The 25,157-nt window shown below is 39.2% G+C and overlaps 1 protein-coding gene and 1 pseudogene across 1 annotated transcript in view; one reads left to right on the top strand and one right to left on the bottom strand.

Moving 5' to 3' along the window:
* The window catches only part of LOC102859189 (ATP-binding cassette sub-family A member 3-like), a 129,278-nt gene that overhangs the window by 67,181 nt on the left and 36,940 nt on the right, over nt 1-25,157 (bottom strand). The window contains exons 7-11 of the mRNA XM_006892701.1: nt 24,544-24,678; nt 19,064-19,193; nt 13,749-13,903; nt 13,372-13,527; nt 11,870-12,080 (exon numbers count right to left, since the gene is read on the bottom strand). Coding sequence (XP_006892763.1) covers nt 11,870-12,080; nt 13,372-13,527; nt 13,749-13,903; nt 19,064-19,193; nt 24,544-24,678 — 787 coding nt within the window. The remainder of the gene's footprint in view (nt 1-11,869; nt 12,081-13,371; nt 13,528-13,748; nt 13,904-19,063; nt 19,194-24,543; nt 24,679-25,157) is intronic.
* LOC102844107 lies at nt 1,162-1,676 on the top strand (annotated as a pseudogene).

Below are 25,157 nucleotides of genomic sequence, written 5' to 3' on the forward strand. Positions count from 1 at the left end.
CGCTATGAGTTGCAAACGACTCGACGGCACATAACAACAACAACAAGGAAGATCTGCTAATATAACTATTAATCAAATACATATACCAACCTTCAACCTGAGTTGAAGAAATTGAAAATTTCTACTCTTTCAGCCTAAAATTGGTTGAGCATGCAATCAAAACTCATATATAATAACTGGTGATTGGAATAAAAAAATGGAAACAGAGAAGGACTGACAGTTGGAAGATACAGGTTTGGGGATAGAAATGAAGTAAAAAAATATTGTAAAATCAGTTATCTGTTCATTATAAATACCATTTTTAAAGAATAGAGGAAAGAAGAGACCAAAACAGATCTCCAGAGACTTTGAAACTTGCTCTTCAATGTTGAGAAACTAATATAAAGAGCAAGAATGATGAAATAAGGGAGCTGAACACAAGATTTCAAAGAGCAGCTAGAGAAGAAAAAGCAAAGTATTACAGCGAAATTGCAAAGACCTGGAGCCAGCAAATCAAAAACGAAGAACATGTTCAGGATTTCTCAAACTGAAAGAACTTAAATAAATTTAATTTGCAATACTGAAGGATTCCGTGGGCAAAATATTTAATGATGTGATAAGTATCAAAAGAAGATGGAAGGAATATATAGTCACTGTGTCAAAAGGAATTGGTCCACATGAAATAATTTCAGGAAGTAGCATATTACCAACGGTACTGAAGGAAAAGGGTCAAGTTGCACCAAAGGTATTAGCAAAAAATTAGTTCTCAGGGATTGATGGAATGTAAATTGAAGGATTTCATCAAACAGTTGCAGTCCTCTATGTGCTCAGTCATCGATGCCAAGAAGTTTGGAATACAGCCACTTGGCCAAGTGACTAGAAGAGATCCATATTTGTGCTAATTTTTTTTTAAAAAAGCAATCTAAGGAAAGGAGGTTATTATCAATCAATATCATTAATAACACAAGAGAGAAAAAATTACTGAAAATTGGATATTGGATGGGATAAACATAAGAAAAACTAATGCCTTTGAATTGTGGTGTCAAAGAAGAATACTGAATATTCTGTGGAATGAGAATAGCCCAAAAGAACAAACAAATCTATCTTAAAAGTGAAAATAAGGGGAACACCTAGCTGGACTTCTTGACTTCTTCAGCTCAAAACATTGCCTAAAGACACCAAATGCAGGCTGGGATCTTAAGCGCAATAGTTCAAAGATTCCCAGGCAATCCAGACTGTAAAAAAAGGTGTGGAGTCTCTCATCTGTACAGATCACATTCATTACAAATTTACCAGGTCAAGAATTGCTGATAAAATATTTCAGACTTCTCCTGAAGATCATTAAAAGTATGTCGGAGATACACAAAACCCTCCTAAACTGCATATTGTTACCAGGGTAAAGAGAAGTGCAAAAAGGCGTCCATATTAGGAAAAAATATAATAAAAGTTGTTTCGATGAGAAAAAAGAACAAATTCCTCAAGTTCACAAGAATATCCCATCAGTGAATGCAAAACTGAAAGTGGTTAAACATTTGATAAGAATCCAGCCACTGAAGTTGCCACAAGGACTTCCCACAGAAGAGAACACGGCTGAGGCCTGCCTCAAGAAAACTGGGGAATTAGTAGAACTTCGGAATATAAAACCTTTGGAGAAGGAAGGAATTACATCCCAATGCCAGGGCAATCTCAAATTTTAAAAATGCTAAATAATTTTTATTTAAAGATGATGACAAAATTTTATCATTAAAATATATTTTAAATCAAAATGTGAAAATAGGGTGCTTTTGAGAGAGAAGGATAGTGAAACTTCCTCTCACACACTTTGAGCATGTTGCCAAGAAGGGCCAGTCCTTGGAAAAAGGTGGGAAAGGTGGACAGTAGAGGACAAGTGGAAGATTCTCAAGAAGTGATTCTCAAGAAGTGAAAATGATGCAACCACTCTGGAAGTTAGTTTGGCATTTACTCAAAAAACTAAACACAGAAATTCCATAGGAGTCAGCCATTCCACTGCTTGGAATATACACTGAGAAAATGAGAACTGAGGCACAAGCAAAGATTTGTACACCAATGTTCATAGCACCATTATTCACCACCACAAGAACATGGAAACAGTGCAAATGTCCAACCACAATCGAATGGATTGAGAAATTATGTTACACATGATGGAATACTGTGCAGCACGCAGGAGAAATGATTTTGAAAATCACTACTGAACTTGAGAGGGACTGGAGAGCATTATACTGAGCGAACTAACTCAGTTCCAAAAGGACAAATGCTTTTTAAGACCATTATTGTAGAAATAGATAACTAGTTAAACGTGTATGAGGATCCAAGGGGCGGGGGATGCATCAGAAGGGTGAGGCTGTGGGTTGGTAATCATAGGGTCACACAATTTGATGGGCAGAGGGAGGGGTGGGTAAAGGAAATGGGAAAGGTCCAGTGTGAAAAACAATGTATACAAACTTTGCAAGTAAACCAGTATAAAAGAAAAAACTGAATTTTAAAAAAGAGTACAACTGCATATTTTGAATTTTTTTTTAAAAATTATCTAAAAAATGATAATCTGACAATATGAGTATAACTATGGACTTGAGCATGTCAGAAATCATGAGGAAGGTATAGGATAGGGCAAGGTCAATTACAAAGAAACAAATACAATATATTTTCTCTCTCCTGAAATGACATGACCAGTATGCAGAAACTAAAATTCATTAGTGGTTACTAAGGATGGGGGTGGTACTTAACAACAACAACCACCATTTTCTATTAGTCATCAAAGTTTCCCTGGCCAGCTATGAGAGATCATTCATTCAGCAATGAATGTTTTTGTATTTGAGTCTCCATGAGTCAATGCAGATTTAGATATTTGGGCAGGGATACAAATTCAGTCCTTGCCATAGGCATTACTTTCTGTAAATACACCTCGAGTTTAAAAAGTAGTAATATATTAAAATATTGCAGGTGGCCCTCTAAGATACAAATATTAATCTCTACTCATCTAGAGCCAAAAAGAAAGAAGAAAACCAATGGCTGAAAGAATAGTCAACAAGAAAAATACATGAACCACAACCTCATCTACTTTGAGACCAGAATGACCATGTTATTATTAGATGTCATCTAGTCGAGTATGATTCAGAGTGACCCTATGAACAGATTGAACCCAGTCTTATCCTGTGCCATCTTCACAATTTCCAACACACTTGAACCCATTACTGCAGTCACTATGTCAATCCACCTGATTAAATGTCTTTCTCTCTTTTGATGTCTCTCTCCGAGGAATAACCTCCCCTAGCAACATGCCCAAAGTATGTAAGACAAAGCTTCATGATCTTTGCCTCGAAGGAGCATTCTGGATGCACCTTCTCTAACACACGGAAGTCTGTTCTTTAGGCAGTCCATGGGGAATTCAGTACTCTTCTCCAACACCACACTTCAAGGCATTAGTTCTTCTTCTGTCATCCTTATTCATTATTCATCTCTCAGATGCATAGTAAGTGATTGCAAAGACCATGGCCTGAATCAGGTGCACATTAGTTCTCAAACTAACCTCATTGCTCCTCAACAATTTGGAGAGGTCCCTGACTTCAGACTTTCCCAGTACAATATGTCTCCTGATCTGGCTGTCAATAACAAGAATGATGATTGTGGATCCAAGTAAGATGAAGTCACTGACAAGTTTCAATCTTTTTTCTGTCTATCATGATATTGCCTATCAGTCCAGTGGTGGGAGTTTTTGTTTTCTTGATACTGACATGCAATCCACATTAAGACAGTAATCTTTGATCTTCTGCAGCAAGTGCTTCGAGTTCTCCTCACTTTCAGCAAGCAAGTTGTATCATGTGCTTAACACAGATTATTGATGAGTCTTTCTCCAATCCTGATGCCACATCTTCTCCAGAGAGATTAATTTCTCTAATAATTTGTTCAGCATACAGATTAAATAAATATGAATAAGAGTTACAATCCTTGCAACATTTCTTCATTTTAAACCATATAGTGTTTCCTGTTGGTACAATAGTGTGTTGGTCTAGGTATAGGTTTCACATGTGCACATTTAAGTGTTCCCGTTCTTCTCAGTATTAGCCATAAGTTGTTCAGATCTGCAAATTGAAATGCTTTTGCTTAGTCAATAGAGCACAAATAGACATTTTTCTGGTATTCTTTGCTTCCAACCAGCATCCATCTCTTACCAGCAATGATATCTTTTGTGCCACAATCGCCTATAAATCCAGCTTGAACTTTTTACAATTCTCTGTCTGAATACTCTTCTAGTTATTTTTTTAATGATCTTTAGCAGTACGTTGCTTGCATGTGACTTTAATGACATTGTTTTTTAATTTCTACATTGTGGGATCACCTTTTTGGGGGGGATGGGGATAAATGTGGATCTCTTCCATTCAGTCGGTCAGGCAATTGTCCTCCAAATTGCCTAGCATAGACTGGTGAGCAGATGCAAGGCTGTGTCTGTTCACTGGATGCTTCTTTTGGCAATGAAAGGAAGCATTTTTACCCCCTCCTCTGCCATGAAAGAAGCTTCAGGTAGAACCTCATCTTTCAGCCAGATAATCATATTTTTATATGAATAATATACTTCTTCTACATTTATTTAGCAATCATTTGCTCCCTACCTGAGGTATTCTTGAGAATATACCATGCAAATTTTATAGCAATATTAAAAAACAACGGACATATCAGCACTTATGAAAATAAGTGGGACTTCTATGCCATGTATCCAGTCAATTAGCTAGGTACCTGCCTTAAAAATTTTTAGTATGTCCTGGACTGGTCTCTTACCTGAAATACTAAACTGTGGCACTACTGTCTGTTGAGGCCTGCCCTCTCTGACTGAAGGCCCTCTGGCCCTGCTGTCTGGACCACTGAACCCACTGTCTGGAAGTCTGACACCACCTCTTCGCCTGTAAGTCCCATTCCCACTGCCTGGACACTCTCTGCCTTACTCCTGGAAGTCCCGCCCTCGACACCTGGAAGTCCTGCCCCTGCCACCTGGAGGACCTGATCCCACCATTTGGATCTACAGCCTGGATGCCCCAGTCCCAAAACCTGGAGATGGCATGCTACCTCTGAACTGCACCAGAGACATCAGTATCACAGGTGAACCCATTTCATTTCCTCTCCTCTCCCAAAGCATGATTTGCCTTTAACCCAGAGCACCTTGGACTGGCCTAGCTGCAGCAGTTGTCTGACAGAGGAGGCTGCTAATTCACAGGCCTTATATCTTCCCTTGAGTCAAAGTTCAGAGAGAAACTCTGTCAGGGTAGCTGCTTCACCCTCCTCTGGAGCAGTGACATCAGACTAATAGCCCGCTATCACACTAGGCATGAAAAATTCTTACCACAGCAATGTCACATAGGAAGTAGGCTACCTCACATCCTACACAAACCCAAAGCAAGATGTCACCCCCAAAAGTGACACAATATCAATAAATTGCCTGAAGCCAGACTTATATCTAGAATTTATAGAAACTTGAGCACCACAACAAGATAAAGGTAAACAACCCAATTACAAAATGGGCACAGGATATGAACAGACACTTCACCCAAGAAGACATGCAGATGGTGAACAAACACATGAAGAGATGTTCAAAATCCCTAGCTCTAAGAGAGATGCAAATCAAAACAACTATGAGATATCATCTCACCCCAGTAAGAATAGCAAAATTCAACAGAGCAGCAAACAACAAATGCTGGCGAGGTTGTGGAGAAACTGGAACCCTTATTCCGGATGCCCCATGTTGGTGGGAGTGTAAAATGGTGCCACCACTCTGGAAGGCTGTATGGCGCTTTCTCAAAAAGTTGGAAATAGAAATATGATTTGACCCAATAATTCCACTACTGGGAATGTACCCTAAATAAATAAGAACTGCCTCCCAGACAGATATATGCACACCCATATTTATTGCTGTATTGTTCACAATAGCAAAGAGCTGGAAACAACCCAAGTGCCCATCAACAAATGAATAGAGAAGCTGTGGCATATTCACACAATGGAATACTATGCACCACTGAAAAACAAGGAAATAATGAAATATTATACAAAATGGATGGCCCTGGAGGACATTTCGCTGAGTGAAAAACATCTCAATCACAAAAGGACAAATACTGCATAATGCTAGTTTTAAAACAGGACTGACATGGTGCTGGGGGGAAATGAAAAAAAGAGGGGATACATATTGTACACTGTATTGAAACAGATGAGGAATAGAACTGCTTAAAAGGAATATATGGTAAAGCATTATTTGCATTACAACAGTCCAGAATAAGTGTGGCATAGTAAAGTGGACTGAGGGGGTGGGGGGGGGTGGGGGAATTGCACACAATGGAATAATTTTTTTTTCAAAGAGAAAGGTGAACTGGGGGTGGGGGTGGACAGAGATGTTGCAACAATGAATGAATGGGAATACAACTTCTTTATAAACTTTCATTAAAATCTCATGTTAAAAAAAGAAAATAAGTGGGGGGAAAGGAATGCTGTAATTGTAGCAGGTGCATACTGTTTGCCTTAAAATGCAGTAAAGGATACCTCTTTATGATTACCAACTGCTCTTATAAGTGGCCACAATAGATAGGCTTTAACAGAATAAGAGAAAAGAAGTGGAACACAAATTTACTTTCCAAAAACACCAAATAAAACCAAACCCAGAATTACTGGATTACTTGAGACTGGAGTATTCCCCAAGAGTATTGCCCTAAGACAGTCTTCAAACTTTGAGTAGAAACTAAACCAAGTTCACCTGTAGCATAAAAAAAGGATAAAAAATAATAAATTATTACCTTTAAGTATTTATTATGTTCTTTTTCAAAATAAGTCTTCTATATTTCTATGTGAGACCTGTTGTTGTTGTTGTTACTTGCCTTTGAGTTGAGCATGACTCATAGCGACCCTATGAACAAAAGGCTTGAAGCCGTTCTTCAACTATTGACATTTATCAAAGTTCATAGAGTTTCCAGAGGCATGTTGTTTAGGAAGTGGATGCCACTCCTGCCTCCCAGAGCACTGCTTTATATGGTGCTGGAAGATGAGTCCCTCACATGACTTCACAATGGAAATCACAATGTGACTGAGGATAAGCTGCCTCCTTGAGGTAGAATCTACCTTAATGACTCCATGAAGTAAATTTTCATACAATATGAGATGTATATACAATGTGTGAATGTGGCAAGACTCCAAATGCGAAGAGCAGCTGCAAACATCCATTAATATTAGGAACATGAAATGTATGAAGTATGAATCTAGGAAATTGGAAGTGGTAAAAAAATGGAGTTGACTTAATAAACATAGACATCGTAGGCTCTGATGAAATGGACTGGTACCAGCCATTGCCGAAACTGACAGACTGGTAAGGAACAGTGTCAGATTCCTTGAATCTTGAGGTACAGCACTATCAGTGACCAGTTACTATTCAAAAACATACTGCGAATACTTGTTATTACAACTATTACTAAAACATACGCACCAACCACTAAAGCCAAAGATGAAAAGAAAAAATTGAGGTTTTCTCCCTATTTCTTGTAGAAAATAAAGAGAACTTGAAGCACTTGCTACAGAAGATCAAAGATGATGGCCTTCAGTATGGACTACATTTCAATATCAAAAAATCAAAAATTCTAACCACTAGAAAATAGGCAAAAACATAATAGATGGAGAAAAAAGAATGAAGTTGTTAACAATTTCATTTTACTTGGATCCATAATCAACACCAATCATAAAGCAGTTGAGAAATCAAAAGATGTTATATTGAGAAAATATGTCAAGGACCTCTCCAAGATGCTACAAATTAACAATGTCTGTTTAACAATTAGGGTATGTCTGATACAAGCCACTGTATTTTCAATTGTTTCCTGTGATGCACCTGAAAGATGGACAATGAATAAGAATGACAGATGATGGATTGCTCCTTTTTTATGCTGTTAATTTCATTATGACTCACAGCTACCCTATGAACAATGGATCTATACATTGCTTTACCCTGTGCCATCTTCAATATGCTAGAGCCCATTGTTACAATCACTGGGCCAATTCATCTTTTTTTGTGATTTTCCTCTCTTATACTGACCTAGAAATGACTTCTTTTAATTATGAAAGCCAAAACATTTGATTGCACTTATGCAAAATCTGTATTTGGACCAAGAGGCAGAGCAGAGCAAGGAAACACTGCATGTTATATGAGACCTAGTGGTAAAAAATTACTTTAAAACAAAGAAGAAGGGGAGCTCTGGTGGCCTAATGGCAAGAAGTTGCACTGCAATCCCAGAGGCACAAGGTTCAAATCCACCAGATGCTTTGCTGGGGAAGGAGGGACAATCTCCTCCAGTACCAATCAGATCTGATTTGACGGTACACACACACACACAAACAAAAAAAAAAAAAAAAGAAGAAGAAGAAGAAGAAGAAATTGCAGTAAAAAATTATTTTAAAACAAAGAGGAACTTGTAAGGAGGCAAAGAAACTACATTAATGTGAATAAAGCAACTAGAATGGATACAATAAGAATTTTCACACCTTGTGAAGAATCTGGTCAATGTCATTAACAATTCATGTAGAAATTGTTGAATGCAAATCCTGAGCTGCTTGTGTAAGTCTTAATTGAAAATAAATTGCCATTTTTTTAGAAGGGTGAAAGTAGCTATCTAAGGTACACCAATGATCTCTTTGTGTGAAGCCACAAAGGAAGAAATAGAATCACAACTAGGAAAGGAAAATGGAAATCTGGCTAATACCTCTATCCACAACTGCTCCCTTGGTTACTGGACCACAACTGGATAATGTTCAGAGAGCCCAACTGAATGTTTTGATCAAAAGTTCTATAGAAAATTGTCATTAAAAGGGGGGAAGGTAGAAAAGTGTCATATTCTCATGGAATCTAGACATTCTGGAGCCACAGAGACTAGATTACCTCTCCCAAACTATTATCCTAAGAAAAATCTTATACACTAAAAAGATCTCCTGAAGTCTTTTATAAACTAAACAGTAGTTTATTTTAAGTAGTAAGGAATGTCTGCATTAATCGCTGTGATCCTCTAAATTATGCGTATGAACTCAAACTGACCATAGCAATTTGAAATATTACATAGGAACTTTATCAGTCAGTGACTTATGTTAATGGGGGAAGCACAATTCAGAGGAGATGGAGAACGGTTGCACAGTTTGAAGTATATGGCCAATGTCAACAAATTGTGTCTACAGAAACTTGAATGGATGTATTGCCTGTGGCATCTATTCACAACAATGACAACAAAAACCATATAATAAAATGGGAAAAAGGAGAAGAATGGATTAAGAAAGTATGATATATCAATACAATGGAACACTACTCATCAAAAATGTGTGCATGATTGAGGCTTACAGCAATAGATCAATCTGTAAGACAGTAAGCTGAGAAAATTAACTAGAGAAACAGTATAGGTCATTAATTTATATGACATTCAAGAATAGGCAAAACCAATGTATGGTTAAAAAGATCAGAAAAGGTTTGCTTCTAGGGAAATCAGTAAGTGATGGAAAGAAGTTCAAGAGGGCTCTCTGGAACCCTGGAACTAATTTATATCTTGTTTTGCTTGCAGTCAAATGTGCATACAATTGTAAAAACTCCTCAAATTCAACATGTAAGATAGTTCCATTAAGTTGTTGTTGTTGTTGTTGTTGTTGTTAAGTGTTGTCGAGTAGAGTATGACTCATAGCGACTTTTAACAAAAGATCTCAAGCCAGTCCTCTCCTGCACCATCCTCATACTTTCTGACACACAAAAGCCCATTGCAGCAGTCACTGTGTCAATCCACCTGGTTGGGGATCTTCCTCTCCTTCACCAACCCTCCACCCTTCCCAACATCATGTCCCTCTCCAAGGCTCCAAGGAATAGCACCTCATAGCAATATGTCCAAAGTATACAAGGCGAAGCCTCACCATTCTTGCCTGCAAAGAGCACTTTGTCTGCACCCTCTCCAAGACATATCTGTTCATTCTCTTGACCGTTCATGGGATGTTCAGTGCTCTTCTCCAACACCACAGCTAAAAGGCCTCAATTATTTCTCTGTCATCCTTATTCATTTATTGTCCAGGTCTCAGATGAATAGCTAGTAATCGGAAAGACTATGGCCTGTATCAGATGCACCTTAGTCCTCAAACTGACATCAGTACTCCTCAATAATTTGGAAAGGTCCCTAACTGCAGATTTTCCCGTTGTACTGCATCTCCTTACTTTCTGACTGCTCATATCAGCATAATATATATTTTCATTATGCTTTATATAAATTATACTTATATTTAGAGGAAATACTGATGATGAGAAATAGAGTAAATTACATTTTGTACTGGCTATATTGAGCTTGATGGCTTAGTGGTAAGGAGTTACATTGCCAACCCAAAGGCAGATGGTTCAAATCTACCTACCGGCTGTTCCACAGGAGAGAGATAGACAATCTCATCTTATGCAATTTACCGCTTCTGAAAACCCACTAAAGGGTCAGTTATAAGTTGGTTCTTACTTAATGGTACATAACATCTACATATAAACATTTTAAAGCAGAGTTCAGAGCTGTTGTAATTGAGTCACTATGAGTTGCAAGCAACTCAGCAGCATGTAACGATAACAACATATTGTACTAGAACATAAAGGAAAAAATATTTTGGAAAGAAATAGAAAATAAGAGTTATGATGTTTTGAAATTGTATGTAGTGAACCAAAGAATACTGATGGAATGGTTAATTTTGAATATCTATCTGATAAAGTAACTGATAGAGCAAGTAATTTTGAATGACTGTCTAATAAAGTAATTGAGACATACTGAATAATTTTCAAATTTAGGAAAATTCTTCCTATTCTTTTTTAGAAATAAAAAGAGTTTCCATATATAGAAGTGATTTAGAAAGGTTTGACACACAGAAACTGATTTTGTACTTTGCCCCTACAATCTATCAAATTACCAACTTGTCTATTTGCTTTATCTATCAATCATATTCACGGGAATGACAATTGCATTCAAGTAAATCACAACTGCAGAAGAAGCAAGATGGGGGGGGATGCGTGTAATATTGTTGGTTGTTATTGTGTGCCGTAGAGTTGGAACTGACCCATAATTGACCCTCTGGTGGTTTTCAAAGGGAGTTAATCATATGGGAGGAGACTGCCCATCCTTCTCCCACAGAGCAGCTAGTGCCCTCGAACCATGTGCCTTCGGGATTACAGTGCATCTTCTTGCCACTAAGACATAATATAGTAAATATAAGAACAAGAAATATGTTGAATAATTAAAAGTTTGGAATAGCTGTGCCCTCATTAATGATTCAAGGATCATTAGGTGCTCATAGTGCGCTATGATCAAGGAGCTCTAGTGGTAAGAAGCTATACTGCAATCCCAAAAGCAGGCAGTTCAAATCCATCATCTGTTCCATGAATGAAGAATGGGCAATCATCTCCTGTGCTATTTACCGCCTCTGAAAACTGGCTGGAGGGTCAGACATGAGTTGGTTCTGACTTGACAGCACACAACAACAACAATGAATAATTAATGCCCCTCCTAAGAGCATGTCCACATATATGTTAAGCATGTTGTGAGGAGGGACCAGTCCTAGGGAAAAGGCATTGTGTTGAGAAAGGTAGAGGGTCAGAGAAAGACCTCCAACAAAATGGACTGACGCAGGGACCATAATAATGGGCTCAAATATCAGAGATCATGAAGATAGTACAGCACAGGGTTAGGTTCAGATCTGTTTTTCATAGGATCGCTATGAGTCCTAATTGACTGGATGGCACCTAATAACAACAATTGATAGGACAGAGGAAACAACTGAAGTTTTGTGTAAAAAGATAAAAAAAAATGTTTCAATGACATTAAAGCATCAATATCATAAGAATGGTGAAAGGGAGAGAGACCATATATCTGTTTCAGGAAGATTGAAGAGCCGCAGCACTGCAAGGTCCCTTTGGCCATGATGGCGATGCGGTCACCCAGGACGTCAGCTTCATCCATGTAGTGGGTGGTCATGAAGATAGTGCGGTCCTGTTTGTAATACTGAAGGAGATCCCAGGTGATCCTCCTTGAAACTGGGTCCATGCCAGCTGTCGGTTCATCAAGTATCACCACCTGAAGACCAAAGGAACAATCCCATGACCATTATTAATAAATTCTGGCCGACTAATGTTTATACCAGTCATGGGGCATACTCTAGTTTTACTTTCTTCAGCCACTTGTCCATCTAAGTATGTTACAATAATAAATTAAAGAATCAAGGTCTCAACCCTGTGACTATATTGTCATTTTTAAGTGCTGTCAAATCATAGATGACTCATAGCCAACCTATGAATGAAAGACCTGAATACTTGTATAAATTTCATAATTTCTCCAAGTTCACAGGGTTTCTGGGGGCAAGCTATTTTGGAAGTGGATGCCACTCCTGCTTCCAAGCTTGTTTTAATCAGAGAGCTCCACCAGACACTGTCCACCATGGGTAACCATTATCACATTTGAGACATCAGTGTCAAAGTGTTCAGCATCACAGCAACCACGAGTTACCTCTGTACAGCAATGCACAGACCAGCGCTATACCACTTAGAAGAATGTCTGACCAAAAACAGTTAAAACCAGGCCTGAGGGCTGCAGATTAAAACCACCCACCTCTGGCTTGGTAGCCTCACTTTCTGTCCACTAGGCCAACTGAGCTCTGTTGTTGTGATTGTTGTTAAGTGCTGTGGAATCATAGACGACTCATAGCAACCCTATGAATGAAAAACCTGAACACTTGTTTAACTTTCCCTGCTTCTCTGAGGGGTGCAGGCCCTCAGGCCTGATTTTAATTGTTTTTAGTCAAACATTCTTCTAAGTGGTACAACACTGGTCTGTGCATTTGCTGTACAGAGGTAACTCGTGCTTGCTGTGACGCTGAACACTGTGACACTGATGTGTCAAATGTGATAATGGTTACCCATGGTGGACAGTGTTTGGTGGAGCTCTCTGATTAAAACAAGCCTGGAAGCAGGAGTGGCACCCACTTCTGAAAGAGCTTGCCTCTGGAAACCCTATGAACTTGGAGAAACGATGGAAGTTATACAAGTGCTCAGGTGACTATATTATTGAACTGAAATGGAGGATCCCACAAATGCCACTTGTTGTTACATGCCATTTTGGCAGAATCGACTCATAGCTGACCTTCCAGTAGGTTTTCAGAGGCAGGAAATCACACAGGAGTAGATTACCCACCTTCCTCCCACAGAGAAGCCAATGGGTTTGAACTGTATGCCTTTGGTTGGGCTGAGTAATTCCTAACACTTAGTGAATTCTTATAGTTGGAGCCGTAGCAGCTTTAAAGCTTGTATATAAGAAATTCTTTTAACCTACAGCACCCATTTTTAGCTTGTGCTTTCTGATTCTCTTTTACCTTGGAGCCCCCCATGAGTGCGATAATAATGGAGAGTTTGCGTTTCATTCCTCCGCTCAGTGACTTTGAAAATTCATTACGTTTTTCCAGCAAGTTGAAAGCAGACAGCATACGGTAGATTTCCAAAGAACGAACCTTCCGAGGTATTTCTTTGATCTAGGAAGAGGAGCTGGATTTTAAACAATGCTTGTAAATTTATCCTCAGGAATATTTTAAATCAGCTTTTTTCCTGCATTCCTTATGTAGTATCTTCTTGCCCATACCTCTCTTTATGTGTAAATAATTTCTTAAATTTTATGCAAATATTGATATTCATAATTAGTGATTTACCTGTACAACATAAACAGTTTGGGAAAAGGAACCTATCTTTGGCTCACCACACTATAGAAATAAAGGTGTTCTGAGACGGTCAAGTAATTAAACAACAGGTCTTGCTGGGGACACAAGCCCAGGTTTTTCCTGATCTGTAACATGTCCTTTGAAGTGTCATATCCATGAATATAGGCTTCTCCACTGGAGGGAGGAAAGAGACCTAGAATTAAACAAAGGAAACACAAAAGTTTAGATTTATGATACAACATGCAAATTATCATTTATTAACCTTAGCTTTGGAGTCTACAAATGAGAGTCAACAATAGCGCATACAAAAGAAAAATTTGGAGATGAGGCAATGGTTATTTATGGGCAAAAATATTGAAAATTGTCTGTATTTTTTTTTTTTTGTTAAACTTATATGCTGACTTACATGGTAGGTTCTAGTTATCCATGACTGTGAATATATCACTTCAGTAATAAAAACTCTAAAGAAGTCGCTATATTAGGACATTCCAATATTACCACCAACAATTTAGAATTATAAGCTGGGGTATCTGTCCTCAATTCTGGAAGACTATTTAAATCTGACGATCCAGATAATAAAAAAGAAATACTTATTTAATACCTATCTATAAGAACTCTTTTGGCCTAGTGGTAAGAAGCTGCAGTGCACTCCCAAAGGTACACAGTTTGAATCCACCAGCTGCTCTGTGGGAGAAGGATGGGCAATCTCCTCCCATGTGATTAATTTCCTCTGAAAACCTGCTGCAGGGTCAGCTGTGAGTTCCAACTCGATGGTACAACATAGTTGTAATAATTCGTAACATTTTACTGGACAATATCATTTTTTTTAATGGCTCACAAATACCTAGACTATCAATCTCCAAACATGACTTTTTATTTTTGCAATCTTTCTATAATTTTAGGTTCCTATTTCATACTTGCTACATTTAGATTTTTTAAATTAATTTTAATAAACATTTACAGAGATTTTGGATTTCCATTCATTCATTGCTGCACTTTTCTCCCTGCCCACCCCTCCCCACCAGTTCTCTCCTCTCTTTGAAAAGAAAAAAAAATTCCTTCATTGGTATACGATACCCCCCGCTTCCCCACCTGCTGCACCGAGTACACTTCTCTATGCAACCTTAATGAAAACATGCAATGGTGTCTTCTCATTTTGAGTCCTACACATCTGATTCTTCATATGGGTACCTATTTAGACAGTCCAAACTCTGGAATTATTTGCTCAGAATACACACTGAGTAACTGCGGGAAAGAAAGAATTGATGGTTTTGAATGCTGGTGTTTGTAAGAAATACTGAATATACGATGGACTGTAAACAAATAAATCAATCTTGGAAGAAGGAAAGCTGAAAGTAAGCTCCTTAAAAGTAAGTGGTGAGACTCCATCTCACAGATTTGGATATATTTTCAGGAGCAATCAGTCCCGGAAGCAAAATACGCTTAGTCAGTAGGAAAGAAAGTAAAAGAAAGACTTTCAATGAGATGGGCTGATAAAGCAGAACCCGTAGTGAGCTCAAACAGTGCTGATTGTGAGGAAGGGGCAGGGGCAGGTGGTGTGTTCTTGTGTAGCACATACAAAGTTGCTTTTAGTCAGACCCAGACTGACTGCACCTAATAATAACAAAATCACTTCAAAACCAGTAACTCAGGAATCCATCTATGTTCAAAGATGTCTATTAGAGTCATCATATATCTTAACTTATATGTGTCCTATTGTCCCGCACAACCAACCATTTCCCCATTGAGTCAGAGCTTTCGTTGTTTTAATGAAGTATTCTTGTATTATCATGATGCTCCTCGAACCCATAGTGGCTTCATGCACGTTAAATCAAAATGTCTGATCCTGTGCCATCCTCGTCTTCACGGGCATGTTTGAGCCTGGTGCAGCCATTGGCTAAGTCCCCCTCATTAAGCAGCCCCCTCTTTTTAAACCTCTACTTTCTCATGCAGGATGTACTTTAGGAGAATCTGGTCTCTCTCAATTGGCATGTCCGAAGAAAGTAAGAAGGAATCTCACCATGCTCCCTTCTAAGATTTCTAACTCTTGACAGAGATTTCTCCAAGCCTGCTTTCTTCATTCTTCTGGCAGTCCATAGTACACTCAATATTCTTTCAATTCCACAGGTAAAATATACCAATTCTCTGCCATCTCTCTTTTGCCTTGACGAGTCTTACATGTTGTTGTTATGTGCCATCGAGTCGCTTGCAACTCATAGGGACCCTACATACAATATCCCTAAACCCCTCTCTGTCCTGTGCCAATCGCACCATCTCCAATGCACCTACCCATTGCCTCAGTCACTGAATCAATCCACCTCATACAGAGGGTCTTTCCCCTCCTGCACTGTCTCTCCACCCTCCCAAGCATGACGTCCGTTTCCAAGGACTGGTCCCTCCTGGCAACATGTCCAAAGTATGTCAGACGAAACTTCAGAATCCTTACCTCCAAGAAGCAGCTTGATTTAACCCTCTCCAGGACTAACCTGTTCATTTTCTTAGCAGTCCATGGTATATTCAATACTCTTCTCAAGCACCACAGCTCAAAGGCATCAATTCTCCTTCTATCCTCCCTAGTCATTGTCCAACTCTGACACATAACACGTGATTGCAAAGACCATGGCCTGTTTCGGGCACACCTTAGTCTCCAGAGTGACATCATTGCTCTCCAGTACGTTGGAGAGGTCCCTAACAGCAGACTTTCCCATTGCAATACGCCTTTTCATTTCCTGGCTGCTGGTGCCAAGAGTGTTGCCTGTAGAGCCAAGCAAACTAAAGCTATGAACAATCTCAATCTCTTCACCACCCATCCTGACTCTGTTAATTGGTCCAGTGGTGAGAGTCTTTGTCTTCTTGATACTGAGCCTCAATCCATATTGAAGGCTGCAGTCCTTGACCCTCTTCAGCAAGCGCTTCAGGTCCTCCTCAGTTTCAGCAAGCAGGGTTGTGTCATCTGCAAAATACAGATTGTTGATAGATCTTCCACTAATCCTGATGCCACACTTCTCCTCATAGAACTCATCCTCCCAGGTAATTTGTTCTGCATGCAGGTTGAAAATGTATGGATACAGGACACATCCCTGGCATACGCCCTTCTCAATTTTGAACCATGCAGTGTTTCCTTGCTCTGTTCTGACGACTGCCTCTTGGTCCAGGTTTCTTATTAGCACGATCAAGTGCTCTGGAATTCCCATTCTTCTCAGAGTCAGCCACAGTTTGTTATGATCCACACAGTCAAATGCCTTTGCATAATCAATGAAACACAGATAGACATTCCTCTGGTATTCCCTGCTTTCAGCTAAGATCCATCTAACATTAGCTACAATATACCTAGTACCACAACCCTTTCTAAACCCAGCCTGGACTTCTGGCAGTTTTCTGCTGATGTGCTGTTGCAGTCATTTTTGGATAATCTTCAGCAGAATCTTGCATGTGAAAGCAATGATATTGTTGTATATTTTCTACACTCTGTTGGGTCACTCCTCTTTGAAATGGGAACAAATATAGATCTCTTCCAGTCAGTTGGCCAAGTGGCTGTTCTCCAGATTTCTTGGCACAACTTGGTGAGCACATCCAAGGCAGCATCTGTTAGCTGAAATATGTTAATTGGTATACCATCTACTTCTGCGCCTTATTTTTTGCTATTTCCTTCAAAGCAGCTTGAACTTACTTCTTCATCACCATAGGCTCTTGCTCATATGTTTTTTCATTAAATTCTTCTGCTTTTGTCAATTCCTTTCACTACAGTGACTCAGTATATTCTTTCCATCTTCTTTTAATAGTCTTACATGAGATGATGAAAAAGATTTTGTGTTGAGCCATATTCAACTCAATCACTAGAAATATATCTTTGTTTTTTTAAAATATTTTGAAGAGTTATTTTGGAGCTATTTATTGTTGTTGTTGTTATGTGCCATTGAGTCACCTGCAACTCATAGCAACAGTAGGTACAATAGCTCTGAACCCTGCCCTATCCTCAGCCAATCTCACTGTCTCAGACATAATCCCATTACTCCAGTTATTGTGCCATTCAGGATCTTCCTCTCCTGTGCTGTCCCTCCACATTCTGAAACATGATGTCCTTTTCCAAGAATTTGATCCTTCTGATAACATGCCCAAACTATGTCAGACAGAGCTTCAAAATCCTACCCTCCAAGCAGAAACTTGGTTTCACTCTTTTCAGGACAGACCTGTTTGTTCTCTTGGCAGTCTATAATATAGTCAATACTCTTCTCCAGGACCACAACTCAAAGGCATCAGTTCTTCTATTATCCTTAGTCATTGTTCAGCTTTTTTATTCATAACAAGTAATTGCAAAGACCATGGCTTGGATTAGCTACACCTTGGTATCTAGACAGACATTGTTGCCCTTCAGTACTCTGGAGAGGTCTCTGACAGCAGATTTTCCCAATGCGATTTGTCTTTTGATTTCCTGACTGCTAGTGCCAAGAGTGATGACTGTGGAACCAAGCAAATTGAAGCTGTTAACAATCTCAATCTTTTCTCCATTAATCATGATGTAGCCAGATGGCTTGGTGGTAAGAATCCTTGTTTTCTTGATTTTAAGCTTCAATCCATATGGAAGCTCAGTCCTTGACTTTCTGCAGCAAGTACCATTGAGGTGTTGATTGGAACCTGAGCTTTTTCCATCTCTTTGCTATTGTGAATGATACCATAAATATGAGAGTGTGTGTATGTGTGTGTGTGTGTGTGTGTGTGTGTGTGTGTATTTGTGTTGTAGCTCTGGTTTCTTTGGGGGTATATTCTCAGTCATGGAATAGCTGGGTCAGATGATATTTCTATTTCTAACTTTTTGAGGAAGTGACAGGCTGCTCTTTATAGTGATTTTCCATTTTAAATTGCCACCAGCCGTGTATGAAAGTTTCAGTCTCTCCACATCTTGGCCAGTATTTATTGGTTATTATCCTGATGAACTTTTGCTATTGTTGTTGGAATGAGTTGGTATCTCATTGTTATTTTGATTTGCATCTCTCTAACAGCTAGTGTTGGAAGGAGAAGTGGCATCCACTTCCGTAATAGCTTGCCTCCGGAAACCCTATGAACCTGGAGAGAGGATGAAAGGCACCCAAGCATCGAGGATTCTCCTTCATAGGGTTGCTATGCGTCGCCTGTGACTCGATGGCACTTAACAACAACAACAGCTAGTGAATTTTTTGTTTTATAAAAATTATTTTCAATTGATAAAGTAAGTGGTTCACTAAACAACTTATCGCAGCACTGAAATGACTATTCTGTAAGCAGCAAGGAGCATAGAAAAGTCTGACAAATTTGGTTCACACTTTATATATAAGGACACCCACGATTCACCTCGGAACAAAGTTTGAACACATACCTGAGAGAATGGAAAGAGTGGTGGACTTCCCTGCTCCACTATGTCCTAGAAGAACAGTTATCTGTCCCTCATACAAATTTAAAGACAAGTCTTTTACTGCTACTCTGGTAGTATTCCGCACTCGAAACGTCTGTGGGGGGAAAATCCACAAATACTAACTTAACTTCTATCACCATCTGTTGTAACAAAACAAGCACACACATCAAGTACTGCAGAAGACTAACACCACATTATTAATCTCATGAGTAAAAAGGTCAAAGTGTAAGGAGGACAAACTGTGAAAAGGAAATACTGGAAGGCAAACTATGAGCTTTCCGATTTCAAATTACTTATACAGACATCCCCTGATCAATCTTATATCCACTTGATTTGTACCAGCAGCCAGGATTAATGTGTGCCTGGTTCAGGCCACGGTCTTTGTAATTACTTGCTCTGCATCAGAAAGCTGGACAATGACTAAGGATGATAGAAGGAGAGTTGATGCCTTTGAGTTGTGGTGCTGGAGAAGAGTATTGAATATACCATGGGCTGGTAGGAGAACTAACAGGTTCATCCTAGAGGGAGTGAGACCAGGCTGCCCTTGGAGGCAAGGATTCTGAAACTTCATCTGACATACTCTGGAGATGTTGCAAGGAAGGAACAGTCCTTGGAGAAGGACATCATGCTTTGGAGGGTGGAGGGGTAGCACAAGAGAGGAAGACCCTGGATGAAATGGATTGACTCAGCGACTGGGGTAATGGGGGTAGGTGTGTCAGAAACTATGAAGTTGGCTCAGGATAGAGCAGGGTTCAGAGCTGTTGTACACAGGGTCGCTATTATGAGTTGCAGGTGACTCTACGGCACATAACAACCTACTAGTAGTGAAAGGCTGGAATTAACAATCAAAAAGTTTAGTGAAGATGGAAATTATAATGCAGCAGTGCTTTTGAAATCAATATTGTGTGAGAGAAGGGAGAGAAAGACAAAACATGAGAGAGAAAATAATTTTGTCAGCCGTGGGCTAACAACAAAGTCAGCCTCACAGGAAATGCTGACTTTGTTGTGACTGAAAACATGAAGGTGACTGGAACTAGGGGGAAAGGCCAGCTCTTAGTATTGTCACCTAAACAAAAGTAAATTGGGTTTGATTAGACACTAGATCAAATACAAGCAGGGAGATGGAATTTGAACTTCAGAGACGGGACATAAGCACAACCAAAAGATGTAAACAAGCTTTGTGAGAAGGAACTTCATATCCACCTGTCATTTATCACTGTGGGGATTGGACGTCTGCAAGTGAAGCTTTAAGGGACTATGTTGTACAGGGAACTCTGGTGGCCTAGTGGTAAGAATCTGCACTGCAATCCTGAAGGCACATGGTTCAAATCCACCAGCTGCTCCACAGGAGAATGGGGCGGGAGGTGCATACATCAATGATTCTCCCTTATTTCACATCACACCTATGCCGTTGTGTAGAGCAAAGACTACAGCTTCCAGTACGGAAACTGTACATCCCAACATCAAGAAAGCAAACAACTTCACAACTAGACCAGTAGACAGTATGAGGAATGAAGAAAATATTGAAATTGTCGATGGTTCTATTTTGCATAGCTCCACACTCAACTCTCATGGTGGCAGCAGTCAAGAAATAAAAATATGCATGGCACTGTACCAGTAAAACATGCATGGCACTGTACCAGTATGCTATCAAGGACCTCTTGAAAATGCTAAAGAGCAAGAATGTCTGTTTGAAAACTAAGGTCCACTTGACCCAAGCCAAGATATTTTGTACTGTTTCATCTGCACCTGAAAGTTGGATAATGAATACGAAAGGATGAAGAACTGATTCTTTTTTTTTTCCTTTTTTTTAAATTTTAATTTAGTTTGTAAGAACTGATTCTTTTGAATTGCATTGTTAGAAAAGAATGTCCCGTGGACTGGCAAATAAACAGATTCATGTTAGAAGTGAGGCTAGAATTCTCTTTTGGGGTAATGATGATGTAACTTTCTCTCATGTTTTGAACATGCTCTCAGAAGAGGCCAGTCAGGCCCTGGAAAAGGACATCATGCTTAGAAAAGTCAGTGCAATCCCTCGCCACTAAGGTCAGTGAGGTAGAGGATGGAGATAGATTGACCCAGTGATTTCAACAGCGATTTGGAGTGTGGCAGAGACTGTGAGAACGATACAAGATAGAGTGAGATTTTGATGTATTATTGGTAAAGTTGTGCACTGGACTCTACTTGAGGGCAATCTAACAACAACAAACCTTTTTTTGTTACCATATGTTTAATCTACTTTTCCGCCCTTTTTATTTTTTTAATCTATCTTTGTACTTGTGTCTAAAGTGCATCTCTTATAGAGAGCATATGATTAGCTATGTTTTCGTAACCATTCTGCTATACTTTCTTTTTTTTTACTGGTGCATTTAACCAGTTCACATTCTGTTTAATTGTCTATGTTGTTGGCGTGTCTTGGTGAATCAAAACTGACTTATATATACATTAAAAAAACAAAAACAAAAACAAAAAACAACTGACTTGTAGCTGACGGTCCATGAGTTTTTCCAGAGGTTGTAAATAGCACAGGAGGAAATTGCCCATCTTTCTCCCTCACAGAGGATTCAAACCACATGTCTCAGGGTTGGAAATGCAATCCCTTACCACTAAGCCACCAGAGACTAATTATCTATAGGCTGGATTTTACTGTAATTATTTTGCTATTATTTTTTTGGTCGTTACTGATTTTCTTGTTTCATCAGCTTTTCTGTGCTGAGTTCATTGTTGTTTTGTCTTATCATTTCCCTCATGCAGTTTTGGTGTTTCCTGGGTGTTTATTCTCCTGCCTTTTTTTCTTTAGCTGAAAAGTTTATTAATTTCCTTAGAAGTTCCCTGATAAGTTACTATTTTATTCCCAAATATAGGATGGTTTTCTGTATCTTTAAATCACCCTGGAATCATCTCCATTTAAATATCCTATGACTGCATTGCTCATATGTCTCCTGATCTCTTGACCTCTAGTAACAAGGATGTTGATTGTGGATCCAAGTAAGATTAATTCATTGACAGTTTTAATCTTTTCTCCATCTATCATGATGTTGTATATAGGTCTATTAGTGAAAATTTTTGTTTTCTTGATATTGAGATGTAGTCCCTATTGAAGGCTGTAATCTTTAATCTGCAGCAAGTGCTTCAAGTTCTCTCACTTTCAGCAAGCAAGGTGTGTCATCTGCGTTAAGTCAGGTTGTTGATGAGTCTTCCTTCAATCTTGATGCCACATTCTTCAGTGTCAACTAATTCTTTTTGGTACAGTGACATTCACTCTTGGCACCAGTAGCCAGGAAATTAAAAGGCGCATTGCCATGGGAAAGTCTGCTGTTAGGGACCTCTCCAGAGTACTGAAGAGCAATGGTGTCTCCCTGGAGACTAAGGTGCGTCTGATACAGGCCATGGTCTTCGCAATCACTTGTTATGCATCAGAGAGTTGGACAATGACCAAGGAGGATGGAAGGAGAATTGATGCCTTTGAGCTGTGGTGCTGGAGAAAAGTATTGAAAATACCATGGACTGCTAGGAAAACAAACAAATTTATCCTAGAAAGGGTGAAACCAGGCGGCTCCTTGGAGGCAAGGATTCTGAGGCTTCATCTAACATACTTTGGACATGTTGTGAGGAGAGACCGGTCCTTGGAGAGGGACATCATGCTGGGTAGAGTAGAGGGACAGCGCAGGAGGGGAAGGCCCTCTATGAGGTGGATTGATTCAGTGACTGGGGTAATCGGGATGGCTGTGTCAGAGACAGTGCGATTGGCACAGGACAGAGCAGAGTTTATGGCTGTTGCACATAGGGTCGCTATGAGTCGCAAGCAACTCGACGGCACATAACAACAACAACAACAACACAGTGACATTTCCTCCATTTGCTTTGATGCTTCATGGATCGTTCAACATTTTAACCATTAGCTTCTAAACTTGAGGTTTTATTTCCTCCCCCATAGATCCTTCAACTTGAGAAATGCTGAATGATCTTTTATCTTTTCTCCAGTTCTAACTCTGCACATTCTGCTCTAGTACTTTCCTGTATTTTCTCAAGCTGCCCCTTGGAGTCGTTTGTTCAACTCTTTTACTTCAGTGTCTCTTCCCTTTGTTTTTGTTTCTTGATGATTTAGTGTAATTTTCAGGATCTCTGACAAATTTTTTTTCTGTCTCCTCTGTCTTTGTAGTAATCTTTTGCTCTCTTCATGGATGACATCCTCAATGTCATCCCACAGCTCATCTGGTCTTCAGTCATTGGTATTCAGTGCCTCAAACCTATTCTTTTTTTAAATTCAGAAACTTATAATTTTATTTTTTCTTTCTTTTTTATTGAGATTTTAATGAAAGTTTATAGAGAACATGGATTTCCATTCATTTATTGTTGCATATTTTCCTCCCTGCTCCCCCCACTCCTTGTTCACTTTTCTCTTTGAAGAAAAGTTCTTTCATTGTTTTACAATCCCACCTCCCCAGTCGACTTCACTATTCAGCTCCTGTTCTGAACTGTTGTCACGCAAATAATACCTAATCATATATTCTGGTGGGAAAGACTCAAGGTTTGGTTCTTGTGGACTTGTTTTCATTTTCTTCCACCTCAATTTGAACTTGTAATTAATATTCTGTTCCACAGTCAGAGCTTGGCCTTGCTTTGGCTGCTGATAATGGGCTTCTCCAACAATTCCTTGCATAGATGTATTCAATCTGATGCCTGTGCCGTCCATTGGTTAAGCCTCACGTGTAAAGCCACTATTTGTGTGTTTTTTAAAGGTATTTGTGATTAATAAAAATTTTGAGCTTACAAAGCTCAACCATTCTATTTCCAACCTCATTTCTGTCACTAAGACCTTACTTTCCAACTGCCATTCCTTCTCCATTGATTTCAACTTTTGCATTCCAGTCACCAATTGTCATTAATATCCCCTGAAATGAACAGTTCAATATTCATATTATTCATATGAGGGGAAAAGGGATAACATACAAGGGGAAATGAATGCACTAGCTAGTACTATGCATCAGACTGCTGAAAAATATGGGAGAGGAAGAAATAATTAGGACCAAGACACTGGGTACTTATTACTAAGGGGAAACTGATACATTGGACACAGGTAGCAAAAGAATGTGTGCAATTAACCATTGCTGTTGTTGTTGTTGTTGTGTACTATATTGATATGGAACCAACTCATAGCTCATCCTCCAACAGGTTTTCAGAGACAGCAAATCACGTGGGAGGAGAGTGTCCATCCTTCTCCTGTGGAGCAGCTAGTGGCTTTTGAAACTGGAGCACACTCTTACCATTAGGCTACCAGAGCTCCCTAGTTAACCATTAGGGAATAATTTTGAAGTCCAGAGGACTTCTGAGGATGCATATAAATATATATTCATCTCTAGCAGTCAAAACATTTATAATGAGCTGTAAGTAAATTTTAGATGCATCAAGGGAGAAGGGAAAAAAGGGCTGGAAGACAATACCTTGCACAAATGTTTAATCTGGATACCTGCCACCAAGTCAGTAGGTTCAGGCTCAAAATACTTGCTTTCAAAGGTCTCATAAAATTGGGTCCTTTCTTTTATCTTCTCAGTTGATTTCCCAAACCAGTAAGAGCGCTACAAAAGGTAGTAAAAATACGATTACTTATGCTGAGTAAAATATCTCAGTCAGAAAAAGACAAATACTGCATAACGCCACTGTTATAAAAGAGGACTGGCATAGGGGTTGGGGGAAACTGAGTAAGAGGCGATAAATAATGTATACTGCGTTGAAACAGATGAGGGAGAGAACTGTTTAAAAGGGATATATGATAAGATATTATTGTTATGACAGGAGTCCAGAATGAAGGTAGCATAGTGGAGTGGACCTGTGGGGAGGGTTTGAATAACAATGAAAGAATTTTTTTCTTTTACTTTTCAAAGAGAAAAGCTAATTGAGAGGGAAGGTGGGCAGAGAGAAAAGTGTAACAACGAATGAATGAAAATCCAAAGTCTCTGTAAACATAAACAGTCTTCCCAGTATCCTGGAAAAGCTACAACCAGGAGAAGATAACATAGATGAATGGGACCTTCTAAGACTCAAATCCCTATGCACA

The sequence above is a fragment of the Elephantulus edwardii genome, unplaced genomic scaffold (assembly GCF_000299155.1).
Source record: "Elephantulus edwardii isolate Elephantulus edwardi_28Jun2011 unplaced genomic scaffold, EleEdw1.0 scaffold00117, whole genome shotgun sequence".
Lineage (NCBI taxonomy): Eukaryota > Metazoa > Chordata > Mammalia > Macroscelidea > Macroscelididae > Elephantulus > Elephantulus edwardii.